Genomic DNA, 21,000 nt, shown 5'->3' on the forward strand with positions numbered 1-21,000 from the left:
AATGGCAAGCAGGCAGATGCTCTGGATGTTTATGCTAATGTCTGACAGCTAGATGGTGATGTATTCATGGAAGGGAAAAAAGACATTTCCACCACATACAGGAGATCATATAGAGGCCTGTGCTCAGCTACCTTTTGAAAGCTGTTTTCTAATACAGGACTGAAAACATTACATGAGAACTGGTGTATCTGAGTTAATAACTAGGGTAGCTTGCCTAGGCTTGTCAGCTGAAGGGGTTAAAACCAGAAGCGCTTCTGGTCCAACATGATGGATTCTGTTTCTATGAATGGTTTTGTTTCAGAAGGTGAGATGGGCCATACTGTATGTTAAAGGATTTCACCAGACTGTGGGTACCTCTAGGCTTGCTTTATTAACAGCTCAGAGTTGGGCCATCACCTCAGGGAGTGGCAACAGCTAACAAAAAGTGCCCTCTCTATATATGATTCTACATAACATACAATACAAAGAGTCTTTGGTGATTTTCCAGGAAGTTTCAGCTCTCAACTCATCATCAATTGCAAAAGTCCATTATATTCCACAGTTTCGGCTAGTTCTCATCATTCCGTTCCAATTCTTCTTCTGACACCACTGCTCACTGATGCAGTCTTTGGTCATCATGGTTACTTATCTTCTGAACAATCTTAAACTGTCAGTATTGTTCCTGGAGCACCTGTGCTCTATTAATTAAATCTATAAACCAATATCTCTTTATTAATTATTCCTGCTATTAATAATATCCTAAGAGAAAAGAGTTTTCTAAAGCTTGTTCCTTTTACACTGTGCTAAGAGGCTTAGTGGGCCTTGTGTTCAGACTCGTCTCTTGGCAGAGCCGAGTTCTCGTTTAGTTAACTGGGCAATTATTATAGTGGCATTTCACAAATTGCATGCAATGGTACAGGCATTTTTCAAGAGGCAAGTTTGTAGGTAAAAGTGACTTAAAATTTGATTGTGAGACTGCCAAGCGGCCAGCAAGTTTGGTTCATTTTGAATTATTTTATGTCACTTTTAGATTACTAGTGATATATAGTAATTAACAGTAATATATTTTTGCCCACTGTCTCCTGGGCAGCATGTAACAGCCCCTTCCCCTGCTCTTCCTGAACTTTGTTCTTTCATTTTCAAAACGCAATAACCGAAAAAGTAAAACATCTCCATACAACTTCATATTTCTCCATTATTTGCAGGCCACGTTTATTTACCCTGTAAGTCCAAGAACACTTGAAGCTCTGCCAGCTGGTGCAGAAATTCAGAATTGAAACTGAGTATCTCCCATGAGCATGAAGATGTATCTTACGAGTACATGCATCAGCCTGTGTAGTGCACACCACTTGTAGCTGGAAAAGTAGTGTCTGACAGAACTGCGTAAAAAGCCTGAACCACTAGATTATGTGTTTGTCATGGTTTTGTTTTTCATGAGGATGTTGAATCTGAAGGCACTGTTACTCTTCTTGTGTTTCAGGTGCTGTAGCAGTTTTGATCCCTCGCCTGGACCTGGTGATTTCTTTCGTAGGAGCTGTCAGCAGCAGCACTCTGGCACTGATTCTGCCACCTCTGGTTGAAATCCTCACTTTCTACAAGGAAAGCTTAAGTTTATGGACGGTAGTTAAAGATGTTTTCATAGCTGTCATTGGAGTTGTTGGATTTTTAACAGGAACATATGTGACGGTTGAAGAAATCATTTATCCTGCATCCACAGTTCTAGCTAACGCAACAGAGAGCATCTCTGCAGATTTAAATGCTACAGACTTGGTGGTTGGTTTAAAGTAACAACCAGGCACTGTGAACTATTTTATTCCTTAACAAGAAATCCTAGATGGATGGCAGGCCTATGTGTGGGACAAATTCCAGTGGATTTTAAATGAATTCTTGACAAATAGCATGTGGCCCTTTCCTTCATTCCTTCCCATCTGCTACTTGAATTAACTCCTCTGCTCTCAACCTCTGCTCATCTGGTGAAAAACTGAATTGATATCAGGATTTAAGATATATACATGAAAATAGGAAGGAAATATGATTTTAAGTTATTTGTGAGACAAAAAGAAGCATTTTTATAAGGAAGTCAAGATGCCTTCCTCCTCAGAAAAGGTGGAAGTCAGTCCATTCCTCATATCCAGTCAGCAGGTCTAGGCTCTACTGTTTTCACTGCAGCTCTGTTGTGAGGGTTGCAGTGGGAGCTCAGCGATGCCTAGACCTTCTTTTTGGCTGTCTGTGATGGGGTGAATTGCACCTCAGTGAAGCAGAGGCACTTTAGTTTTAAAAAAGAGCAGCTGAGTTTTTCATTTCCGTTCTGGGGACTTAGATATTTGCCATAGAGAAAGTTTTGGGTAGTTGCAGTTGCCTGGCTCTGGTTCCTGGGCGTCGGTATGTCTGGAATCAGAGTGCACTGTGCAAAATGACTCTGACTCTTGTTCAGTCTTTTCACATTGGCTTCAAGGGGAGTTTTTCAAGCAACTGGACGGACCAAGCCCTTTCTGTTTAGTATAGCAGAGCACTGCTGGTGGTGGGTTACATGACAGTAAGCATAAAGGCATTTTTTCATGCTCACCATCTTAACATTTAAAGAATGTACAAGACTGTAAGGTAAGGTTTAGAAGTAAAGGCTGCATCTTTTATTATACCAGAAGGTATCTAGTTAGGAGCATTCTTGTCATTTTACATGATTTGTTACTATATGTTCCTGTACCATGAGCTGTTCAGCATGGCCAGACCCCTTCTCCAGGGAGATGGCAACTGTGATGCTCAGCAGAGCCATGGAGGTCTGACTGTCCAGAGCAGCTTAAAGATTCATGATGTTGATTTCTGTATGAGAAAGTAAAGGATGAGACACTGCTTTCTAGAATGGAGCTTGTGCCATACTTTCACACTGTAAGTGTATAAGCTGTGAGTGATTTGTGAAAGAACTTGTGATTCCACAGGACTGTGAGCTGAGGGGGGCACCAAGGATGTCTATTTTGAAACACTTTCTTCCTCAAGCACACCACATGCCTGCAGGTTGTCTGAAGAAGTGACTCAGGACTTGCTTTCAACTACTGGTACTTTGTAGAGAGGTACAGTTTATATAAGACGTAGGGTATACATGTGAAAATACAACATTTTTTTTTTTATAAAGTAATCATATATCCCTTTTGGATTTTGAATGAAAAGTTACAGGATGTTATTTCAGATGAATATTACTTTCATGATGCAAAACCATTCAACACCACAAATGATAAGCAGTTTATTTTTGTACGTTATAGTAATTGGTGTCCATTTTTTACACTATTTCTTTATCCTTGATTTCAACTATACAGGTGTACAGAATACTGGGATTTGTTTTTACCTATTTCTAGAAGTCTGTAGACTGCCTATCTGTATTTCTATTGGAACATATAATTATTTTTGCATTCTTATGTTCTGCCTTAAATAGGATCTAACATACCCTTTACTCATTTTTGCTTCTGTTGTCTATTTTGGAAGAAAAAAAGAACAAATTGGTTATTGGGTAGAAATTAGTTTTGTTCAGCCCCCAGCCAGAAACCTGATTTTCAGGGTTCTTATCTGACTTTGTGACTCACACTACATCGATGACTTTCACTCCAAATGCTAAAGCTATATTTTTGGTTTTGTTTTCTAAAAACACTCTATATTTTGTACAAGAATAGAACTGTATTTATCATACTAATTTTTGTTATGAAGAAACTCCTTTTTCTAAGAAATATTTTTAATTATAACATTCCCCCAAGAAATATGATATGCCAAAACCTCTCTACTGTATTCATATAAATTAAGATAGAAATAGATGTAATATTTTTCTTGTATATTCCTCAGAAATCTACCATTTGGTAATCTACCATTTGGCATTACAGTGCTAGAGTTGTACACTGCTAGATATACCTATATTTATATTTTCAGAATATTTCCCTAGTCATCTACCATATGGTGGCTGTATTTGAACACTTCCATCACCATGTTGATGAGGGCATTTCTGACAGGGATTTGTTATAGCATGTAGTTCAAATTGCATGTTATTTGTTCAAGCAATAGTTCTGAGTAATGCTGTTATTTTCATTTTAGCATGGACAAAGTTAAATACTTGGCAGGCCCTTTAAATGGATGAGTTTCTGCAGGTATGATACTATAGAGATAACCTTTCATGTGAAAGTGCCACAGGGGAGCAAACACAGTTAACAGAGAGGCAAACCTCAGCTTTTCATCTTAAAGATTTTTTAGTCTGTAAGCTGTTCTACAAGACACTGGATCTAAGTGTTTCCATCTGTTTCATAATGAATCTGTTGTTTACCTAAACCATACACTGCACACTGATAGAATATATTTCTGTGCAGTATATTTTGACATTAAATACTTCTACATGGAACATTTTTAGTAGGACTGATAAGATTTAATGAGAGTTATTTTTCCTGTTAGTTTTGCACCTTTCTACCTGTCACGGTCCACTCAGTGGACTCGTGATGGTTCATTTGCTACGATCTCGAAAGTGCAAAATTAAGGCGACCAACACCAAAGGGGATAGCATCAATCAAACAGTGAAACTTTATTGTGTTGCTTGTGAAGTGGCACGTGATAGTTAGAGATGGGTGAAAGAAAGGGGAAAAGTAAAGTTTAGAGAGAAGGAGAGGTTATAGCTACCACCGCTGATCTCAAGACATCCTAACAGTCCCAGGCCCAGCTAATGCTCTGTCATCGATCGTCGTGATCCTTGGTGGGGAAGCTTCAAATTTTCATTGTCCAGAAGTCATATTTTATGCTTAGTGACACACCTTGCTCCTCCTCTGCCTCAGGGATCTCCGCCCTTCTCGAGCGAAGCTACTGTGCATGCACGAGGGGGAGTGTCCGAGGCATGGTCGGTCTTAGAGGTGGGTAGCCTGCAACCAGGAGGTGTGTTTTGATATTATAATGAAGCAAAGTTCGTCTAAAGTTCACGTCGTTATGGCAAGTTGTGATCCATCTTTTTTGACAGTAGTTAGGTGGTCATCTCTGTCAGCTCCAGTTAGGCTCAGGTACTGAACAATAGCACAGCACTCTGTACTGCATGGCTCAGGTACGAAGAGCAGCACTGCACTCTTTGTACCACAAGGTCCAGTATTCCGAAGAATAGCACAGCTCTCGTTGTAGCACACAGTTCTGTATTCAAGAGCCCTTGCACCACATTCCACTCTTGGGATCGGCAACTGTGTTTCAAACAGGCCGTTGTCAGGTACCTTACTGTCCATGTCCCCGATGACAAGGTTGAGACAACGCTGATCTTCTGACCGACTCTTACACTACCCATGTGTGTTTGGAGAATAAAGGACTATCGAGTCCATTCATATCATCTGTTCTGCATCAATTGTACCCTAGTGAGCAGCTCTGAGAAGATGCTTCTGCCAGGGTGCAGAAAGACTGGACCATTTCAGAGTTTGGTGGTGATTTTTGGCTGGTGCAGGTGAATACTGACATGATACTATCAGTGAAGATTTGCTGCGCTGGGTACCTAGAACCTAAATAGGCAGCCTTGCTATTCAGGTGAATACAGCATCTCTTTCTGAAAGTCAGGTGACTTGTTTAGGAGCTTGATAGGTTTGAGGAATGTAATCTTAGCCATCAAACTTTGCATAACCTGGCCCAAATAAAAACCCTTACACATCTTACTGCTGTGTCTGACCGGGGAGCAGCCTGTCAAGGAGCAGATTTTCAGACCCATGTATTGCCACTGACTGATCAGATATGAAGTAGTGTGTTTATGCAATGCGCCAGTGTTGCCACGTCTGACAATATTGTATCTTTTGAATCTTTAAAATGTTTATTAATATATTTTGCACAATGTCAATTTTCTCCTACAGTGTAGGATTTTTGTTATTTTAACACTCATACAGTGCGTTTGAGCGGCCTGCTCTTTCAAATAGAAAGAGTCAGGAATCAAGAGTATCTTGCTTTGGATAAGATTAAAATGTCACGTAGTAAAAACTACTAAGTCTGAGTAATAAGAGTGTTCCTGCAAAACATTGCCAAAGATTTAAAAGACAGGAAATTGACAGAAACCTCTTCTGAATAATAAGTGTTCATTCAGCTTTTAAAGTACTGTAATATAAATTGCAAGATGCAGGTAGTAAAACTGAGAGATTTAATAGGTATGGTTTACATTAATATATATTTAAGATGGAAATGTACTTTAGCACAAGCTAAATTAAAACTGAAAAATGTATGTGATTGACTTATGTTCCTGGCAAGGAACAGAAAACTTATTGTATTTATGTACTGTACATGCACTTATATTTTACAATATAATATTGTTAACAGTTTTAGTGTAATTTAATCATTAGCTGCACTATATGTAACTGGATCATTTTCTTGTAACTGTTCATCCTCAAATATTGGACAAGGGGATGGGTTTGCCTAATGTTCTGTAACTTAAATCTTCTGTATCAATAAAAGCTACAATAATATTACCCTGCTAGCTCACTGTCACCACTACTCCATCACTAGAAGAAATAGCTGTCTTAATGCAGAATTTACCTTTAAAGTTATCCAAGGAATGGCAAGTGACTTGAGACTGTCAGACAAGTTCAAGAGCTGCCTTTTCATTAATAATAAATCTCATTTCAAAGTCATATAGGCACTCCTGAAAAATCCCACCTTCACTCCAAGGTTTTTCATGAGGGCATAGTTAAAGTTAGCCATCTGAATCTTTCTAGAGGTGCTTTAGTAAATGAGTTAAATTCTAAATGTACAAAGGAAGGCAGGAGTTCCCACTGAAATTCCAGTCCCCATTTGGAAAACTGCGAAGCAAAAGCCAGACTTTTTAAAATTGGACAAGCCCTTACATACTTGGTACAGACTTGGCCTTAACTTTAAGTCTGGAGTGTTGAATAATAGGTATGGAAGAAATTGATATGAAAGTTCTGTACTTTCTAACTTTGAAATTACTAGTTGATAACAAAAGTGGCAGTATAAGCTTTCATGTTCTCACTAATTATTGGATATGATTTGTAGATCTAATTTTGCAAAAGTACTTGTATTCCCCACTTTAATACAAGGCCCTTTGAAGGTGTGCTCAGTGAGGCATGCAGAAACACCCAACCCATTACAGTCACCTGTATAAATACAGTTTAGACAGAAATAATATACAAATGTCCTTGAGAGTGATCCACCAAAAAAACCCTGTTTTGTCAATAAGAAACCTAGAATGCTCTGAAAGTCATCTAACACCAGCAGAGAGACTGTAGCTGTTCAACTGGAAAGATGGTTTTCAGTCTCCTGGGGGACTCTGAATCCTTATCTCCCTAAAGGACAAGCAAAAGCACACCTGTTACAGAGGCTCCCAAATGAGCAACTAACCACCAAAATTAAAAAATTAATTATTAACACAGTTAACCAGCTCTCCATAAGTTACAGGTTTGAATGTCTGTGAGAGGAGAACAGAACAACTTTCTAGGGTTTAATGGCAACTCAAAACGCATAACAAAGAATTCTATGGGGTTTAAGGGCAATCCAAAACACAGAACAAAGCCCCACTCGCTGGGGTTTAACAGCAACCCAAAACGCTTTATCACTCACCTGACAAGTGAGGGCTCTCAACCTCAAGGACCTGCTCAGGGCAGTGCCCTGACCCAAGGCACCTCGAGGAGTTTCCCTGGGCAGCGTCCTGACCCCAGGGGAGAGTCCTCAACCGCAGCTGCTGCTCCAGGGGACGAGCCCAAATGGCTCCCCAGGGGACTCCATTTATACCCAGGCCCAATCTGACCTGTAGTCAATAGCGGCTCCCATTGGCCAAAGGCCCCAATTACCTCGAGGCCCTGAGAACAAAGGCAGTCAGGAGCTGCTGCCCTTCAGCAGCCAAGAAGCTCTGCTTTCATTGGGCGGGTGCACCTGCCACAATACCGGTGGTCAAATTCCCTCTTGGATCTGGCTGTTAGGGACATGTACCTTTACAAGTTGACTTTCAGCAGCACTCCTACTTCTGAGACTCCAAGTCCTTTTAACCTGAGTTTTCAGTTCCTAAATTTTGTGAGGGCTTTAAGTCTGTTTATTTCTTTTAAAAATTGGCCCTAGGTGGCTAGTTATTTGGAATACTAAATTCTACTATTCTCCTCTAATATGTGGAGAAGAAAAAAATGCAAATTATAGCCAACACTTCACATTTTAGATTATTTTGTATAGCTTAGATATCTGTGAGACAAAACTACTTTTTCACAAGTGTAGAACACAAAATGAATGCAAGAAGGTAGTTTTCCTTTTTCAAACACTCATATTTATTAGGCCGAAAATGAATAAATTGTAGTATGTGGGAGGGAGATTAATTTCCAAGATATGAAAAGCCTCTGTGAGAGATTTGGGTGCACATGAATGAAGCGGCAATCAGAAATGAGTAAGATAATTTAATAATTTTCATCCCTCACCATTTTCAATTCCTGATCTTGCAGTGAGCATGATGCATATAGACAAAATAGTGAGCTGTTGTTGAACTGGACTTAAGTATCAATACCAATCTTCAGGCACAGGATATATTGCCCGCACATAAGCACATGTTGTCATTTTAGTCACTGTGGAGTATCTTGCATGGCACTTGTGCAAATGTCCCAGGAATACTGTGGCATTACAAATGAGAGAGCTTTGGCAGGTGAGAGCTTCGGCAGGCGATGGCCACGGCTTTGGGACGAGGGTGTCGGCAGGCGAGAAGTTTCTGAAGGCGATGGAAAGCAGGCAAAAAACTACAACAGGGAGGAGCACGCAGCCCCTTTTACAAAGTCCCCCCCTCTAGTTCGCTCATTGCCACAGAGCTCATTTCATATTCGCCGTCCCATGTTCCCCCATGTGCGCATGCCCAGATGCCCACAGTGCTCGTACCGAGGGGGGAGTTGGCCATTGACGCCTTCAGCCTCCAGACGTCCCCCTCGCCCCCCGGCCCTGCGCGCATGCGCAGCTCTTCCAGCTCCAGGCAGATTTTGTCCTCCCGGCAATAGGACGCCGAGGCCCGGCCGAAGAAATGGCATGGGGCTGAAACAGACAGCTGCCATCTTACACCACCCTGCGGCTCGGTTTTGGGCGGGGGGGGGCGGTAATGGTATAACAGCAATGCTGAGACAAAATGGCTGACACAGTCCCTTACACCCCTCTCTTCTTGTGAATGTCCCACAGCCTCACTGAACACTGTTATCTGCTTTTTAAATGGTGTCTGTAATTGGAGCCCGAGAAAGATAAATGCATTCAAACTTACCTGTAATAACTGTATTACCTACAGTTCAGAAATCTGAGCATTTTAAAAAAACTTTTCTATTAAATCAGTTTTTATTGGATTTATAATACATACAGGGACAAAATAAATATCTGTAAGAAATAATGCAGTTCAGGATAATATCATGCTGCTGAAAAGCATCTGTCCTGGTTTTGGCTGAAATAAATTTAATTTTCTTCCTAGTAACTGGTATAGTGCTGTGTTTTGGATTTAGGATGAGAATATTATTGATAACACACCAATGTGTTTATACTAAATCAAGGACTTTTCAGCTTCTCATACTGCCCTGCCAGCGGAGGCTGGGGTGCACAAGAATCTGGGAGGGGACACAGCCAGGACAGCTGACCCAAACGTGCCAAAGGGGTATTCCATACCATGTGATATCATGCCCAGTATATAAACTGGGGAGAGTTGGCTGGGGGACACTGTGACTCAGGGGTTGGCTGAGCATCAGTCAGCAGGTGGTGAGCAATTGTACTACACATAACTTTTTTTGCATAACCTATTATGATTAATATTATTATTAGTTATTATTATTAAATTTATTTTTCCCTTTTCTGCCCTATTAAACTGTCTTTATCCCAACCCATGAGTTTTACTTGTTTTTTTTTTTTTCTGATTGCTCCCCCCCATCCCACTGCAGGGCAGGGGGAGGGGGCGAGCAGCTGTGTGATGCTTAATTGCCGGCTGGGGTTAAACCATGACAGACTCCCAAGCAATATAAGAAAAAAACCTGCAAAATATATTTTAAAAAATGATGTATAAATACACAGAAAATACACTTCTGCTTTGCTGGTTTCACTTCATACTTTGTAGAGTTTAACTAGCATTAGCTAAAAATATGGAAAGGTAAAAATAGCCCAGGAGTATGAGTAAGGGGCTACAACCTTTTCTTTTGTTCATTACTGGTTAATGCAACTGTTGGAACAGAAATGGATATGTATTAATTAAACATGGACTGCTTTTAGTAGAGCTAGACAAAAAGTGTTGGATTCTTTCTCAACTTGTCTAGAGACTGAAACAAGAAAAGGAGCAGCTGTGAAAGTGTGAAGGCAACAATATTCACATTTTCATAGAGCTTGAATAGTCACTTTGCCTTCTCAGCACTGCATCTACTCTGATTGCCAGGTTTTAAGTTGTCCCTTACTCTTAAAAGCTGCATTTTGTTTTCAGCCTTATAGTCCTAGCTTCAGTCTATAATCTTTGTGCCTTGATATGGCATTTATCTATTAAAGAGAGAATAATTTGCATCCATTCCTCAAGGAGGTGTGGATCACACCTTGATATTTCCCTTTGATGGATAAATATGCCAGGTTTCTGTTCTCTCTCGGAAAAGTCCATTGCACATCAACTGCACTATTTTCTCCCTGGTGACATTTTCTTCTGGAAAATTTGAGATTTTTAGCCTGATATGTCAAGGCAATGAATTATGTAACTGCATATGTAGATCTTTGCCTGTCCTATCACCTTTTACTAACCTTGACACTTTTTGGCCAGTTCACTAGTCTGGCAGAGGGCATAGCTATCACCTTCAAAGTTTTGTCAAAGATACTCTTTAAAATCTTGTCAAAACTGTGACTCTGGGAAAGGCATTCAAATGAACTCTGTGTGATTGTCATCTGCTCTGACTATCACCATGCTTGGCCGTTACAGCATGCTGCTCCAGTGGCAGCACTCCCAAAGCTTTCAAGCAACCACAACTTCCATCAGCTTTTGCCCCTTCAGTTTCTAGGAGATGGATGAGGAGTTTTGATAAAGGAGGGAAGGAAAGTAGAGGCTGTAAGCACCATTAAACACAGATCTGTGTGATATCAGGCTTCATTAGATGTATTCTTCATGGAGGAACCTGTTTACATAGTCAACACCAGCTGTGATAACTGGTGGGATGAAGTGGATTAAGTTAGTTTACTTGGCGGTTTTTATTGTTCTCAGGTCTCACTCCAGAATCCGCTTTTATAGTCTTTCATCTGAAAAGAGAGGGAACAGATAGGCTATAAAATAGGAAAGTGTATTTGCAGAGAAAAAAAAAATTACTAAAAGAACATTGGGCAGATGTATATGGCAACGCATTGTTTTTAACTTGTTTTGAAATTAAAAAGACTACTTGTGTTGACAATGTCCCTTCAACAGGGGCTTTGATCTTACTACCACAAAATCAGAAGAGAAATGTGGAGAAAATTGTCAGAGAATTCTCTGTAGCTGTGAAGTAAAAATAATTGGTTTATGCTATCAGTTTCACATAGGCAAAACAGGGCATTGATGGTCTTTCTTCTACTGATTAATATGAAGTCCAGAAAGCCTTTCAACAAGAGTGCTGATGTTTGCAACACAAAATGCAGGAGCACCTTTGAAATGTTCCCCTTAAGGGGAAGGCCAGAGACCAGCAGGTCTTGAAGGCTCACCATTAGCTCTTTATGGATCAGTCTTCCTGTTAATTGACTGGTTTTCTGATAATTAGGGTTATTTTTCAAATGATACATAGGAATAAGGTATATTCTGCACGATGACTTGATGACAAGAAGTGTAAACTCATAGATGTGAACCCTGTGGCATAGTTATTAATATTTTATATAGAGACAAATTTAAGCTGCTTTTTTTTTGCCTCTCTCTCTGTTTTTGCAGCTTAAAAGTTGATTTAGCTTATAGCTGTGCCTAGCATCTGCTTTCCTTGATGGGCTGGAAACAGCTGTCCCCTTCAGAAGGGTCTGGGAAGGCTCTTCTGAGCTCAGGTCATCTGTCCAGCCACCTTTTGAAGTACTTATGCAAATATCGCATGAAGAAGAGAGCTTTTGTTCTGAGATTAATGTGCAGCTCCCAAAAGATGTGTCTTGCATGAAAGCAAGTATGGTTTCATTTACTGAAACACCTCTACTCTGGATTTGATTCAACTTTGGAAGACTTCTTTGTAATTTTGGAGTCTAAGTGCCATGAACAATTTGAGGAGGAGGATTCAGAAGACCCATGACATCTGGTTAAAATGAAAAAAAAGACATCACATGTAATATCAACTTCTTACCCTAATGAGTATAAACTAAAAATTGCAGCTATTACAGTGTATATTTTGCCTTCTTACATGGCCTACATGGCACAAAAGTATAGATTGTGTTTTGAGTCAGGTTTGTATTGCATAAACCTGATCTTTCTCATGTTCCTCATTTCAGCGATTTCCTCTGGGATAACAACCCATCCTGGGTCTGTGAAGGATAAAGTACAGAATGATGAAAAATGGTATTTTATGTGTTAGCACAAGTAATATAACCACAGCTGAAGTGTAATAATTTTCAATAGTGTAAGGGGAGGAAGAAATAAATTATGTCTATGGAGCTGTCTACCTGTATGTGCACAGTATCTGAGATCTTAAGTTACACTAACATATTTTTCCTCATAATATGCCTTCAAGATAGTGAAGCAGTATTTGTATTTCATGGACAGTGGGAAAGGAGGAAAGTTAATATTTTTTAAATTTTCTAGTACTTCTGTGTGTCTAACAAACAAAGGTGTCAATATACTTGAAAATGAGATCCAATATGTCTCAAAACTCTAAACCAAGAAAAAGTTGGTATGTTCTTTTTGAAAAATATTGGTTAAGGTCAGTATCCAAAACTTCTTGGCTATAAAGCAGAGGAAGAAACTTTCATAAAATACCTCGTGCAAAGTTGGCATAATGTTATTTATTTTTATGGAGGTATTTCAGCCTAATAGAGAAGTATGTAAATAGCCTAACAGAGTAAAAGATTTGGTCCTCAGAAACATGAGGAAAAAAACAAGTGTGTTTATAAAGAATAAATCTTGTCAGATGTTTTTTCATGGAATTACTAAGATGGTCATTGAAAGCAAAACAATTTATCTAGTTTATTATGTTATTGGATTATAGCATATAATTTCATTAAGCAGTGAGCATGAAATACAGTGTCTGAAAAATCTCACGCTCAAAAAGAATTCAAATAAGCCTGACTATGATCTCTCCTGGGACATGAAAATGAAATAAAGAACATACAAGGTTTGGACTAAGGGTAATATTTTTGTCAGAGCGAGGTGGTAAGCCAAAGATCTTTGCAATTTCTGTTGTCAAGTAATTTCTTCAGTAATGATGCAGAAGGAAAGGAAGAATATGTGTTAATGCAATTGAATGTCTGTACTAGGTCTGGCTGAGCCGGAATTGGTTTTCCCTGTAGCAGCCCTCATGGTGCTGTGTTTTATGTTGGGAGCTGGCAGGGTGTTGATAGCCACTGGTGTTGTGGCTACTGCTGAGTGGTGCTTACACAGCACCAAGGCTCTTTCCGACATTTTCCCCCCACAGTGGGACAGCGAGGCATGGACTCTCCATGAAGTGCAGAAGGAAAGACCCTTTATTATTACAATAGTACATACTTATGCTCTCACCAAAGCTCTTACTTCATCATTAGAAAATCAGCAATTAGACAGCTATCAACCTTTTCTCCTATCAGCATAAGACCACTCTAACACGCACTGTGCAGACCAATCAACTTCTTGTTCACGCACTGTTCACGTGGTGGTAACTTGTCACAGTTCAGTACTTTTCCACAGTTCAGCGTTGCAGCTGTCCGTTGTTTTTCCCTGCCACCTTGACACAACTTGGCAGTTTCTTATCTTTCTCCCAAGGCCTGTTTCTCATCAAAGCCTGGCTGCTTCTCAGGGGCTGCGCAGAGATGACAGGCCGATGTTGATTTGCCTGTCTCCCACAAGACGGGGTGGGCAAGATCTTGGGAGGGGACACAACCAGGACAGCTGACCCGAACTGACCAAAGGGATATTCCATACCATATGATGTCTGCTCAAGTATAAAGCTGGGAGAAAGGAGGAAGGGGGCGGGGTCACCCTTGGTCCTCCGAGGCAACCACTACACGTATGGGAGCCCTGCTTCCTGAGAAGGGCCAACATTGCCTGTTCATGGGAAGTAGAGAATAAATCTGTTTTCTTTTTGCTTCCACGCATGGACCTTTGCTTTGCTTTGCTTAAATTAAAACTGCTTTTGTTTTACCCACAAGGGTTGTTTTCTTCCTATCTTATTTTCTTTCCCCTTTTTGCCCTGTTGAGAAAAAGGGGGAAGGGGGAGAAGAGATAGAGCAACTTGGTGGGTACCTGGCATTCAGCCAAGGTCAAACCACCACAATGTCCTACACTGAGAGGGAGTTGGACAAAGATAGAGATGTTGGAGATGGGAGTGAGAGCAGAAGTAAAACTAAGGACATATTGTGGAAGAGGAGGAAATGGAGAAAACGTAACACTGGAAACAAATACTACTGAATATTAAGGATTCAATGTGAGGTGGTTTGGGGCAGTTTGGGGCTGACACAGTCCATGAGTCAGGGCTCCACTAACTGTTGTGAGAAGTTAAGCAGTGAAAGACTGGTCCCTGGCCTCCCAATCTAACTGCTTAAATATACAGAAAACACAAAGTATGGAACTAGAGACATAAAAAGAGGAAATATTTTTCTTAAATTTGCAAGCAGGTCAGCTGTAGAGCTTCTAGGGAAGCTAGTGGCTAATAGCTAGTGGCTCTTGGAAATTGTCACGGGTCATACCCCCATACTTTAGTACAGCAGCCTTCAATCAGCCCCAATAATCACTTGGGTGCTTGTCTGGTCTTTGTCTACATTCTAAAACTTCTGTCCAGTTAGTTACTCTCTCACCTGCTTGTCGGACTTCTTCTATTAGCTGTTGAATAGCAGCCCGGTGAGCTCTTGTTCCTTCAGTAGTTGTTAAATTCCAATTTGAATCTTGCTCAGGCCAGGGATTTAATCCTTGGTCTCTCTGAGCAATCTCTTTATCTTTTTGAAAAATCTTTTCCCTTTCTTCTGCTTGAAATAGTTCTCATAATAAAGTTTTCATATCATTCCAATTAGGGGTTTAATCAGTGACAATTCCGGACAACAATTAAGCACATTTTTCAGCATCATTTCATAAGCGAGGCATTTTTTGTCTGCCGAACTACTAAATCACCTTGCTTCCAAGGTTCATGTCTCATCATTACTGTTACTGGAGAGACATCGGCGCCTGCACCAGGGCCTGCTATTGGATTTAGGATGTAATCCAAATGCACTGGATACATGCCACCACTTCTAAAAGCGAATTCAGTTTCTTCAGCTTCAGGAGCTGAAGGCAGTAAACTCCCTTTAGTTTTTATCAAAGAGGTTTTCTTTCTTTGTTGACCCCAATTATACCAAATATACCAATAATCAATATCTTGACTCCCAGAATCCTCCAAAATTATCCTTAGAAATTTTTGCTTATGGGGTTTAAATATTCCTTTCGGAGGCCATACATCCATTGGTGCTCCTCCTCTATTTCTTGTCAGGAATGGCCATTCCTCTTGGCACAATATTATCAGTTTTCTTTTCTGTAATGATTGTGCCAAAGGTATCTTTCCCCAATTTTCTAAAACATCAGCAAGGGGTGTCCCCCTTTCAACGCTGGGTGCTATCCCCATCTTCTATATATTTTTTATCTCTCTCTTTGCAAATGTAAACACAAGAGTTTTCCAGTATAATACTATCTGGAATTACCCGTGCCCAAGTCTCTTAGGTGAACTCACCTACTATTTCTTTGCCGGCAGTTCGAGTATTGGTAACGGGTTTGTCCAGAGAAATATCTCACTCTTCCTCTCTTGTGTCCTAGTGTCCCATCTGGGGTGCCAATTCTGTTAAAGGATTTCACCAGACTGTGGGTACATCTAGGCTTGCTTTATTAACAGCTCAGAGTTGGGCCATCACCTCAGGGAGTGGCAACAGCTAACAAAAAGTGCCCTCTCTATATATGATTCTACATAACATACAATACAAAGAGTCTTTGGTGATTTTCCAGGAAGTTTCAGCTCTCAACTCATCATCAATTGCAAAAGTCCATTATATTCCACAGTTTCGGCTAGTTCTCATCATTCCGTTCCAATTCTTCTTCTGACACCACTGCTCACTGATGCAGTCTTTGGTCATCATGGTTACTTATCTTCTGAACAATCTTAAACTGTCAGTATTGTTCCTGGAGCACCTGTGCTCTATTAATTAAATCTATAAACCAATATCTCTTTATTAATTATTCCTGCTATTAATAATATCCTAAGAGAAAAGAGTTTTCTAAAGCTTGTTCCTTTTACACTGTGCTAAGAGGCTTAGTGGGCCTTGTGTTCAGACTCGTCTCTTGGCAGAGCCGAGTTCTCGTTTAGTTAACTGGGCAATTATTATAGTGGCATTTCACAAATTGCATGCAATGGTACAGGCATTTTTCAAGAGGCAAGTTTGTAGGTAAAAGTGACTTAAAATTTGATTGTGAGACTGCCAAGCGGCCAGCAAGTTTGGTTCATTTTGAATTATTTTATGTCACTTTTAGATTACTAGTGATATATAGTAATTAACAGTAATATATTTTTGCCCACTGTCTCCTGGGCAGCATGTAACAGCCCCTTCCCCTGCTCTTCCTGAACTTTGTTCTTTCATTTTCAAAACGCAATAACCGAAAAAGTAAAACATCTCCATACAACTTCATATTTCTCCATTATTTGCAGGCCACGTTTATTTACCCTGTAAGTCCAAGAACACTTGAAGCTCTGCCAGCTGGTGCAGAAATTCAGAATTGAAACTGAGTATCTCCCATGAGCATGAAGATGTATCTTACGAGTACATGCATCAGCCTGTGTAGTGCACACCACTTGTAGCTGGAAAAGTAGTGTCTGACAGAACTGCGTAAAAAGCCTGAACCACTAGATTATGTGTTTGTCATGGTTTTGTTTTTCATGAGGATGTTGAATCTGAAGGCACTGTTACTCTTCTTGTGTTTCAGGTGCTGTAGCAGTTTTGATCCCTCGCCTGGACCTGGTGATTTCTTTCGTAGGAGCTGTCAGCAGCAGCACTCTGGCACTGATTCTGCCACCTCTGGTTGAAATCCTCACTTTCTACAAGGAAAGCTTAAGTTTATGGACGGTAGTTAAAGATGTTTTCATAGCTGTCATTGGAGTTGTTGGATTTTTAACAGGAACATATGTGACGGTTGAAGAAATCATTTATCCTGCATCCACAGTTCTAGCTAACGCAACAGAGAGCATCTCTGCAGATTTAAATGCTACAGACTTGGTGGTTGGTTTAAAGTAACAACCAGGCACTGTGAACTATTTTATTCCTTAACAAGAAATCCTAGATGGATGGCAGGCCTACGTGTGGGACAAATTCCAGTGGATTTTAAATGAATTATTGACAAATAGCATGTGGCCCTTTCAGTTCTTTCCTTCATTCCTTCCCATCTGCTACCTGAATTAACTCCCCGGATCACTGGTTCTGGGGGTGAAAGAGGATTGGGCACCGTTCTCTGACTTGTACCCTTTGCAGGAAGCAAGGGAGGTGAATCAATATTATAATCAGCACATATGAATGAATGGCCAAGCTCCAGGGCCCTGGGTGCAGAAGGACCGATGGCCATATGTAGAGCTTAAAGTTTGGGTTTTTTTTTTTTTTTTTTTTTTTTGTTAGAACAACCAGTCTCCGCAAAACTGTAAATACCCTAATTGACACTGGAGTGGAGGCCTCCTTAATATATGGGAATCCCAGGAAATTTAAAGGACAACCTGTAATTATTACAGGTTTGGGAGGAAAATAAATTAAAGCTGTACAAACACAAATAGAAATGAAAATAGGAAAACTCTCAAAATGATTATATTCAGTCATGATTGTCCCCATTCCTGAATATATAAAAGGTATAGACATTCTAAAAAGTCTGACTTTAAATCTTTCTGATGGTCAGTATCAGTTTGGAGTTAAACCCTGTATTAGTGCCAGACCTGTTACAGTCGGCAAAGTGAAAATCCCTCCTGTGCAGATCCCGGCTGCAACTAAGTTAGTTACAGTGAAGCAATATAGAATTCTGGGAGGACATGAAGAAATATCACAGACAATTAAAGATTTATTAGATGTAGAAGTTTTGAGGCTGACCACCACAGTTTGGAGCAGTCTGGTGTGGCCTGTCAGGAAGAGTGATGGATCCTGGAGAATGACAGTGGATTTTAGAGAACTAAACAAAATGAGAACAGCAAAAGAAAATATAACATGTCAAAACCAACAGTGAATTTGATACTATTATAAGGAGTGCAATAGGGAAACAATGTCTTCCAGCAAAATGGCTTGTGGCTTGGCTAAAGGACACTGCTTATTTCAGGTGTGAAATACTGCAATGCAATGTATATTTTTAGGACTGAAGTCTCCAAAACTGGTTAACCCTACTAGAACATATTGCTGACCTCTCATCCAGAGCCTGCTAAGTCAATGCAAAGACTGGGAAAGTGGAATTCATTTGACCACACTCAGATATCCACATCTGGCTGGTCATATGAGACTGCCTCTGTATGCCACAGGGAGAAATGGGCCCTGCTGGCGTGATGCATCTCCTACTAAAGCAGATGACTGAAATAGTCTTGAGGAATCATGATCTGAAAAGGGTGTTTCTCTCCATAGATTGTAAGTGGAACCTAACATATCTGTCTGGAACTATATATTTAGGTAAGATAAACTTCACTGCCCTGACTTCAGCAGGCTCTGACATGTTTTGAAGTAAAAGCTGTGTGTGACATTTTATTAAAGTGTTAGTTCCTGCTGCCTTCTGAGAAGGCTAGTGTAAATGGGTGATTACTGAATATTTCTGTTATCATCAAAACACAAGTAAGCCTTTGGTGAGGCTGCACCTGTAAACAAATGGTTAATGGCTTACATTTTTTATCTCCTTTATACTTATATGCCTAAGTATGAGGACTGTAATCAAATTCTGTAATAGATTTTTTTTTTTTAATGGAAATACACTTGTTCAGTCAAAGTGACTTTGCCATTAAATGCAGAGTTCTGTTTCACTGACTTCTCTTGAGCTCAGAGGACTGCTGGCACTTCATAGGAGACTTTGGGAAAGATTTAGGTGAGAAACAGTCCAGTTTCTTTGACAATTGTTGAGGAAGAGGGAGTTTCTTTCCTCCCATTCTGCTTTTCTGTAATCCTTTTATGACATCAGAATGTTGGCTTCTGTTAGCCCTTCTAAGTCTGGAGATAGATCTCCTGGAGGGAGATGGACCTCTGACAATGGTGGGTTGGAAAGCTCCTTGGCCACTTCCGAAGTATGTCAGCTAGGCAAAGGCTGCAAGCAGACTCCCCCACTTGGCCCATACTGACCTTGAAGCTGGTATTGTGGGGAAGCCTGTGTTAATAAAACCTGGACTTAGATCACATGGGACCAATAAACTGGTGTTGTGTGGCTGAGAACTAGCGTCTGCTAACTTCAGCACAACACAGGGCTAACTCTCATATGATCTGCACCCTGCTTTGCTCTGGGTTTTCATGGCACTGCGTGCCTGTGGACTTAGCTTGTGTCTTTCCTAGGTTAGCTATCCATAATCACTTTGCTTTTCAGAGGATGGACGAAACCCTTAGGTGTAACTGGAGGCTTGAGATAGTGTCTCAAATCATTTTGAGTGGGCAATGAATTTTGCATCTGAAATTACACTTATAATTGATTGCTTGATTTCAAATACAGAAACTACAGACAGGTAGTCAAAGACTGTTGAAGATATAAATGAAAAGTATTTATTTGGGTAAGGATTTATTTGGGTAAGGAATACTGTGTTGTTAAAAAGTAAGTGGTATTTTCAGCTTCTCTTCTGCAGCTCATGTCTGTGTTAACAGGCTGCTGACTGCTGTCAAAGTGGCAGCAGTGAGGGGATCAGCAGTGATTAGAGGTTTAGGAAAAGGGGGCAATTAGGAAACTTTTTTAAACCACCTTCTCATGCAGTCAATAGTGTTAATGATCAACACTGATTTTTGTATAGCTGGCAGAAGGCATGCTGCAGCTGTTTGCAGTTACCTCCTAACACTGTATTTAAAATGTGAGAGAAACCAGAATTGTGCCCCAGTAGCCATTGCTAAATTCTACAGGGGCTGGTGAATCTGGGTCATTTGGAGAACCAGGTCGTGCTCAAGCACAGGTGGGAAACATCATTTTTGCTTAGAAAGGAGGCAAGACAAAGCAAAACCAGACTATACTACCCTAAAATGAGAGTATTTTAGCCCATGCTCTCCTATGTTGAATTGCTTCCTACCCTCGTAGAAAAATAACTTTGAAACCTGCCCTCCAAGGAATCACTACCTAAGTTGGTGACTTCTCTTACATGTATGCTATTAAGTAGTTTAGGCACAGAGGTTAAATGGATCCTTAATTCTTGTCGGTATAGATTTCAACATCCTTAGCGTGACTCTGGTAAAGAGAGGAAGACAAGGAGGTGTAAGAGCTGCATTTCAAATAGTTGTGGGTCTGAAAGAGACTCCTACTTGACATCTTAACAAGTCTGGTACTTCTGAAGTGCTTCTTGCAGATGAGGAGTCTGGATTTTTTTTTCAGGCTTCCTCTATGACCTTGGTTGTCTTGTCTGAAGCAGACCTGCAGAGTCTGATCTGAGGTGTTCCCACTCCACTGAGCATTTCTGGCTGTGGGATGAATTCACAGAGCTGAGGGAGGTGCAATGCAGAGGAGAAAAATGTGCTTGCAATCCCACTTATACCCGGAATATTAGGTTTCTTGAATGTATCCTGTAATATCTCTGGGTCTAGGCAACTATCATGCTTTTAAATATGGATAATACACCACTGCCTTCCTTTCAGAAAAGCAAGGGCAGTATTTGCACTACCAGCTTTTTATGTAATAGCTTAGTGAGTAAAACACTTATCCAGACATGAGGGATTTTTACTTAATAACACCTGGTCCTGGCAAAACACCATTTTATAACTATATAGTTCCCTGGAGGGAGA

At 40.3% G+C, this 21,000-nt stretch overlaps 1 protein-coding gene across 3 annotated transcripts in view; it reads left to right on the plus strand.

The window, feature by feature from the left end:
- Window positions 1-6,425, plus strand: part of SLC36A4 (solute carrier family 36 member 4) — a 112,694-nt gene extending 106,269 nt beyond the window's left edge. For all 3 annotated transcript variants that reach the window (XM_074816290.1, XM_074816291.1, XM_074816292.1), the window contains exon 11: window positions 1,460-6,425. In XM_074816290.1, the coding sequence (XP_074672391.1) occupies window positions 1,460-1,767 (308 nt within the window). In that variant the 3' untranslated portion in view covers window positions 1,768-6,425. The remainder of the gene's footprint in view (window positions 1-1,459) is intronic.
- Window positions 6,426-21,000: the final 14,575 nt, after the last annotated feature.

The sequence above is a fragment of the Strix aluco genome, chromosome 2, assembly GCF_031877795.1.
Source record: "Strix aluco isolate bStrAlu1 chromosome 2, bStrAlu1.hap1, whole genome shotgun sequence".
Classification (NCBI taxonomy): Eukaryota; Metazoa; Chordata; class Aves; order Strigiformes; family Strigidae; genus Strix; species Strix aluco.